This window comes from Schistocerca piceifrons, chromosome 5, assembly GCF_021461385.2.
Source record: "Schistocerca piceifrons isolate TAMUIC-IGC-003096 chromosome 5, iqSchPice1.1, whole genome shotgun sequence".
NCBI classification, from domain to species: domain Eukaryota; kingdom Metazoa; phylum Arthropoda; class Insecta; order Orthoptera; family Acrididae; genus Schistocerca; species Schistocerca piceifrons.
In genome coordinates this window covers 574085592-574093179 of record NC_060142.1, presented here as the reverse complement: position 1 = coordinate 574093179, position 7588 = coordinate 574085592, and the positions used below count along the sequence as shown (strand labels likewise).

Sequence of the window (7588 nt, the reverse complement as noted above, 5' to 3'; positions counted from 1 at the left end):
TGGAGGATGGAAGAAAACTGACATCCCTATGTTATGTAATGAATATGTTAACTGCCTGTTCCAGTTTGTAAGTTTCCTTTTGAGTAGCATCAGAATAAATTACTTTTGTTGCAAGCTGCCAATCTCTCTCTCCCCTAAGAGGCAAATTGTATGTCATGGTTGAGCACACCACCCAGTATCTAGACTTTCACTGGCTATTCCTGACATTTTAGTTTGTTGTTTTTTAGGCCTCAGTGATTTTAACTGTAGTCAGATAATGAATTACATTGGTTGAACACTTAACTTCCTTCATAAATCACTTACTCTTGAAGATCACGAATTGTCTTTTCTTTGGCATTTTGTTCTTCTTGACTCATTTGGACAAGCTGTAGAAGTCTTTCCATTTCTACTTGCGAACGCTGTGCATCTTCTTTGGATTTCTCCAGCTCCTTTTGATGAGTTTCAACCTGTTGTTCTAGTTCTAGCATTCTTTTCTGTATTTCTGCATTTCCACCCCTTGCTCCTGCACCCTGGAATACAAGTATTTGTTATTACATTATAAAAGCCTTATTTTGCAAGATAAACTAATGATTAGCTTCCTAAAACAGCATGTGTATTTGTAACAGGAGGAACTTTTGCATATGTACACAAGAAGATAAACAAAATAATAAAAGACTAGTATACTCTACATGGTTTGTGTGTGTGTGTCTGTTTTTGTGTTTGTGTTTGTGTGGAGGGAGAGGGAGAGTGAATGATTCACAGGTTTAATAACTGAGTGACTGTACCATTTTTGAGAATATTCTAATTAATTTTATCTCAAATGCAGCTACAGCTTTTATTTTAATCATAATTTGACTGACATCATATTCTATGGGTAAAGACACACTGATTGTCAGGCGAGTTAAAACATCTTTAATTCCAATAAATATTGAAGAAATGAGCTTGCAAAAAAGGACAGTTGTAAAAACATGACATCCAACATAACAAAGCCAAGCCAAGCCAAGCCAAGAAACTCCTTGTCTGTTATTGTCATTCCAGGTTCTGTTAGAATTAGGTTTAGGGTAGCTCAGAAATGAAATGATATAATCAAATGGCATTACTGGATAAGAGATCCCTTATGGGGCTGTTTGGCTACCTGATGCAAGTCTTGCTATTTGACACCACTTTGGTGATTTGTGCATCAATGAAGATGAGACAAAATGATGAAGAGAACACAAACACCCAGTCACTGAGTGAAGAAAACCACTGACCCACCCAGGAATCCAACCCAGGAACACTTGATCTAGAGGCAGCTATGCTAACCACAAGACCATGAGCTGCAGACTATTTTACCTCAATAACAGCCATTATTAATCATTACTGCACCAGAAATTTCATTTTTAATAGTTTGTAGTATGATTAAGTTCCAGACAGTGCTCAACAATGATTGATTTAGTTGCCTGTCTCAGTGGTGTGTGCCTCTGATGTTCATTGCATCTGATGCCCACTGCCCTAGTTGTTTGGCCAGTGTACAGCATGCCACATTGGCAAGGTATATTATAAATTCCTGATTTTCATATAGTAAAGTCATCTTTCACATTTCCCAATAGTCTTCTTATTTTGGAAGGTGGACAGAACATGCACTTTATGTTATGCTTCTTGAGAATCCTGCCAATCTTGCCAGAAATAACCACAAAAAAACAAAAGTTTGGACCAACATTGTCAGCAAAAAAATCGCATGCGCTGTGTTCTGGGAGAGACAGGGAATTTTGCTCGTTGAGTTCCTTCACTGAGGTGAGACCATAAATATGGTATGGTACTGTGATACATTCATAAAACTCCAACATAAATTCAGAACAGAAGGCATGAAATGCTGAGTCAAGAATGTATAACAACAAAAGCAATCAATTATTGACAAAATTATTTAACTGGATAGATAAAAAATCTACTCACCAAGCGGCGGCAAAACTCACACATAAAAGACGGTTGTAATTGGCAAGCTTTCGGTGCTAGTGGCTGCTTCTTCAGGCAGAAGGGTTGAAGAGGAAGAAAGAAGGGTGAAGGAAAAGGACTGGAGAGGTCTAGGGAAAGGGGTAGATTTTGGGACAGTCACCCAGGACCACAGGTCAGGGGAGACTTACCGTACAGGCTGAAAAGGAAAGACTGATTGTTGGGGGCTGCATTGGATGACATGTGAAGACCTGAGAGCTTAAAGGTGGAAGACAGGGTAATATGTAAACAGAGACTGCTGCTTAAACATCATGCTTGAGTTATTAAGAGTGGAAAGCTAAGTGCACTGTACGTAACAGAGGTGGGGGAGGGGGGTTGTTGTTGTTGTTGTTGTTGTGGTCTTCAGTCCTGAGACTGGTTTGATGCAGCTCTCCATACTACCCTATCCTGTGCAAGTTTCTTCATCTCCCAGTACCTACTGCAACCTGCATCCTTCTGAATCTGCTTAGTGTATTCATCTCTTGGTCTCCCTCTACGATTTCTACCCTCCACGCTGCCCTCCAATACTAAATTGGTGATCCCTTGATGCCTCAGAACATGTCCTACCAACCGATCCCTTCTTCTAGTCAAGTTGTGGCACAAACTTCTCTTCTCCCAATCCTATTCAATACCTCCTCATTAGTTATGTGATCTACCCATCTAATCTTCACCATTCTTCTGCACCACCACATTTCGAAAGCTTCTATTCTCTTTTTGTCCAAAATATTTATCGTCCATGTTTCACTTCCATACATGGCTACACTCCATACAAATACTTTCAGAAACGACTTCCTGACACTTAAATCTATACTCGATGTTAACAAATTTCTCTTCTTCAGAAACGCTTTCCTTGGCATTGCCAGTCTACATTTTATATCCTCTCTACTTCGACCATCATCAGTTATTTTGCTCCCCAAATAGCAAAACCCCTTTACTACTTTAAGTGTCTCATTTTCTAATCTAATTCCCGTAGCATCACCCGATTTAACTCGAATACATTCCATTATCCTTGTTTTGCTTATGTTGATATTCATCTTATATCCTCCTTTCAAGACACTATCCATGCTGTTCAGCTGCTCTTCCAAGTCCTTTGCTGTCTCTGACAGAATTACAATGTCATCGGCGAACCTCAAAGTTTTTATTTCTTCTTCATGGATTTTAATACCTACTCCGAATTTTTATTTTGTTTCCTTCATTGCTTGCTCAGTATACAGATTGAATAACATTGGGGAGAGGCTACAACCCTGTCTCACTTCCTTCCCAACCACTGCTTCCCTTTCATGTCCCTCGACTCTTATAACTGCCATCTGGTTTCTGTACAAATTGTAGATAGCCTTTTGCTCCCTGTATTTTACCCCACCACTTTCAGAATTTGAAAGAGAGTATTCCAGTCAACATTGTCAAAAGCTTTCTCTAAATCTACAAATGCTAGGAATGTAGTTTTGCCTTTCTTTAATCTAGCTTCTAAGATAAGTCGTAGGGTCAGTATTGCCTCACGTGTTCCAATATTTCTACGAAATCCAAACTGATCTTCCCCAAGATCGGCTTCTACTAGTTTTTCCATTCATCTGTAAAGAATTCGCGTTAGTATTTTGCAGCTGTGACTTATTAAACTGATAGTTTGGTAATTTTCACATCTGTCAACACCTGCTTTCTTTGGGATTGGAATTATTATATTCTTCTTGAAGTCTGAGAGTATTTCGCCTGTCTCGTACATCTTGCTCACCAGATGGTAGCATTTTGTCAGGACTGGCTCTCCCAAGGCTGTCAGTAGTTTTAATGGAATGTTGTCTACTCCTGGGGCCTTGTTTCGACTCAGGTCTTTCAGTGCTCTGTCAAACTCTTTACGCAGTATCATATCTCCCATTTCATCTTCATCTACATCCTCTTCCATTTCCATAATATTGTCCTCAAGTACATCGCCCTTGTATAGACCCTCTATATACTCCTTCCACCTTTCTGCTTTCCCTTCTTTGCTTAGAACTGGGTTTCCATCTGAGCTCTTGATATTCATACAAGTGGCTCTCTTTTCTCCAAAGGTCTCTTTAATTTTCCTGTAGGCAGTATCTATCTTACCCCTAGTGAGATAAGCTTCTTCATCCTTACATTTGTCCTCTAGCCATTCCTGCTTAGCCATTTTGCACTTCCTGTTGATCTCATTTTTTAGAAGTTTGTATTCCTTTTTGCCTGCTTCATTTACTGCATTTTTATATTTTCTCCTTTCATCAGTTAAAATCAATATTTCTTCTGTCACCCAAGGATTTCTAGTAACCCCCCTTTTTTTTTACCTACTTGATCCTCTGCTGCCTTCACTACTTCATCCCTCAGAGCTATCTATTCTTCTTCTGCTGTATTTCTCCCCAATTCCTGTCAATTGTTCTCTTATACTCTCCCTGCAACTTTGTACAACCTCTGGTTTAGTCAGTTTATCCAGGTCCCATCTCCTTAAATATCCACCTTTTTGCAGTTTCTTCAGTTTTAATCTACAGTTCATAACCAATAGATTGTGGTCAGAGTCCACATCTGCCTCTAGAAATGTCTTACAATTTAAAACCTGGTTTCTAAATCTCTGTCTTACCATTATATAATCTATCTGATACCTTCTAGTATCTCCAGGCTTCTTCCATGTATACAACCTTCTTTTATGATTCTTGAACCAAGTGTTAGCTATGATTAAGTTGTGCTCTGTGCAAAATTCTACCAGGCTGCTTCCTCTTTCGTTTCTTACCCCCAATCCATATTCATCTACTACGTTTCCTTCTCTCCCTTTTCCTACTACCGAATTCCAGTCACCCATGACTATTAAATTTTTGTCCCCCTTCACTATCTGAATAATTTCTTTTATTTCATCATACATTTCTTCAATTTCTTCGTCATCTGCAGAGCTAATTGGCATATAAACTTGTACTACTGTAGTAGGCGTGAGCTTCGTATCTATCTTGGTCACAATAATGCATTCACTATGCTGTTTGTAGTAGTTTACCCGCACTCCTATTTTTTTATTCATTATTAAACCTACTCCTGCATTACCCCTACTTGATCTTGTATTTACAACCCTGTAATCACCTGACCAGAAGTCTTGTTCCTCCTGCCACCGAACTTCACTAATTCCCACTATATCTATCTTTAACCTATCCATTTCTCTTTTTAAATTTTCTAACCTGCCTGCCCGATTAAGGGATCTGACATTCCACGCTCCGACCCATAGAATGCCAGTTTTCTTTCTCCTGATAACAACGTCCTCCTGAGTAGTCCCCGCCCGGAGATCCAAATTGGGGACTATTTTACCTCTGGAATATTTTACCCAAGAGGACGCCATCACCATTTAACCATACAGTAAAGCTGCATGACCTCAGGAAAAATTACGGCTGTAGTTTCCCCTTGCTTTCAGCCGTTCACAGTACCAGCACCGCAAGGCTGTTTTGGTTAGTGTTACAAGCTCATATCAGTCAGTCATCCAGACTGTTACCCCTGCAACTACTGAAAAGGCTGCTGCCCCGCTTCAGGAACCACATGTTTGTCTGGCCTCTCAACAGATACCCCTCCGTTGTGGTTGCACCTACGGTATGGCAATCTGTATCGCTGAGGCACGCAAGCCTCCCCACCAACGGCAAGGTCCATATGGTTCATGGATGTGGGGGTGGGTGGGGGGTGGGGGGTGGGGGGGGGAGGTTGGTGAAAATATACGGGAAAGACAATGAAATGTGTCTTGTCTTTCCCGTTTATTTTTCACCACCACCCTCCCACTTCTGTTATGTACAATGCACTTAGCTTTTCACTCTTATTAACTCATGCTTGATGTTTAAGCAATAATCTCTGTCTGTATATTACTCTGTCTTCCACTTTTAATTTCTCAGGTTTTGACGTGTTGTCCAATGCAGTTCCCAACAATCAGTCTTTCCTTCTCATCCTGTACAATAAGTCTCCCCTGATCTGCGGTTATGAGTGACTTTCCCAAAATCTACCCTTTTCCCTAGACTTCTCCAGTCCTTTCCCTTCACCCTTCTTCCTTCCCCTTCAACTCTTCTGCCTGAAGAAGGAGCCACTGGCTCCAAAAGCTTGCCAATTGCAACAGTCTTTTATGTGTGTGTTCCACCACCACTTGGTGAGTAGATTTTTTATCTATCCAATTAAATAATTCAGGCAAGGTTGTGTTGTTTCATGACAGTGCACATCCCCATTTTTATGGTATCACTCAAAACCATATTCAACAATTTGGTTGGGAGCAGTTCGATAACCTGCCACACAGCCATGATCTTGCACCTTCTGACTACCACTTATTCTTGAACTTGAAGCGTGATAGTGGAGGATGGTGCTTTGACAGTGAAGTCGGTGTGAAAAGCGGTGTTCAGCAGCAGCTGTCTTCACTGGCAGCATCTTTCTGTGAAAATGGCATAGAAAAGTTTGTTTCCTGCTATGACAAATGTCCATGGACCTTGCCGTTGGTGGGGTGGCTTGCGTGCCTCAGCGATACAGATAGCCGTACCGTAGGTGCAACCACAACGGAGGGGTATCTGTTGAGAGGCCAGACAAACGTGTGGTTCCTGAAGAGGGGCAGCAGCCTTTTCAGTAGTTGCAAGGGCAACAGTCTGGATGATTGACTGATCTGGCCTTGTAACAATAACCAAAACGGCCTTGCTGTGCTGGTACTGTGAACGGCTGAAAGCAAGGGGAAACTACAGCCGTAATTTTTCCCGAGGGCATGCAGCTTTACTGTATGATTACATGATGATGGCGTCCTCTTGGGTAAAATATTCCGGAGGTAAAATAGTCCCCCATTCGGATCTCCGGGCGGGGACTACTCAAGAGGATGTCATTATCAGGAGAAAGAAAACTGGCGTTCTACGGATCGGAGCGTTGTAACATTACGAGTCAAGACAGCTGTAACGGAACTTGAATAGCGTAAAGTTATCGTTAAAAACGCACGCCGCGCGATTTGTTATGATTTGGTCGGTCATAATAGTAGTAACATGCTTTTGAATACAATTAAAATATAACGGCGATACCTGTTTAGCGTTATTGGAAATAATATGTAATAAATTAATGAGTAAGGTAGCCGATCCTATAAGAAGAGGTAAAATTGGGCATATTAAGGTGTTTTGCTTTATATCAACTAAGCCGATGATACGGCGTCTTTTTCTTTCCATTTACTCTTAGGGGGGGGGGGGGGGGGGGGAAAAAAAAAAAAAAAACAGTAACGAAGTGCTAATTGTGCGTTGTGAAAAATATAGGGATGAATTTTAAATAGCTACAGTGTATAATCAGACTAACAAATGGACATTCAGTTACGCGAAATAGCGGACAGTGAAGTGTGGTCATTAAATTGAGTACACCTACAGGGCGGTCGATTCCGGGATAAGTCTATTCGCATCTCACGAGGGACGCGGTATTGAGACCGTTTTTTTTTTTTATTATATCACGGAGAGCGGGCTTCATTTTATAAAAAGGAGAAAAGCTGTATCATTATCATTGACTGTTGGTGTTAAGCAACCAAAACTGTTCATCAAAGGGTTTCGGTGAATGAGTGGTGAATGCGAAATGAAACTGTGAACGAAGTTATGTTAAATAAAGCAGAAGAGACAAGACAGTTTGGTCGTATCTGTTATTATTCCATAAACCGTAACATTTATTCCCGTTGTAC

General features: G+C 40.7%; 1 protein-coding gene across 1 annotated transcript in view; it reads right to left on the bottom strand.

Moving 5' to 3' along the window:
- LOC124798593 (centrosome-associated protein CEP250-like) overlaps positions 1 to 7588 on the bottom strand; it is a 457139-nt gene that overhangs the window by 110210 nt on the left and 339341 nt on the right. The window contains exon 13 of the mRNA XM_047262059.1: positions 304 to 509. Coding sequence (XP_047118015.1) covers positions 304 to 509 — 206 coding nt within the window. The remainder of the gene's footprint in view (positions 1 to 303; positions 510 to 7588) is intronic.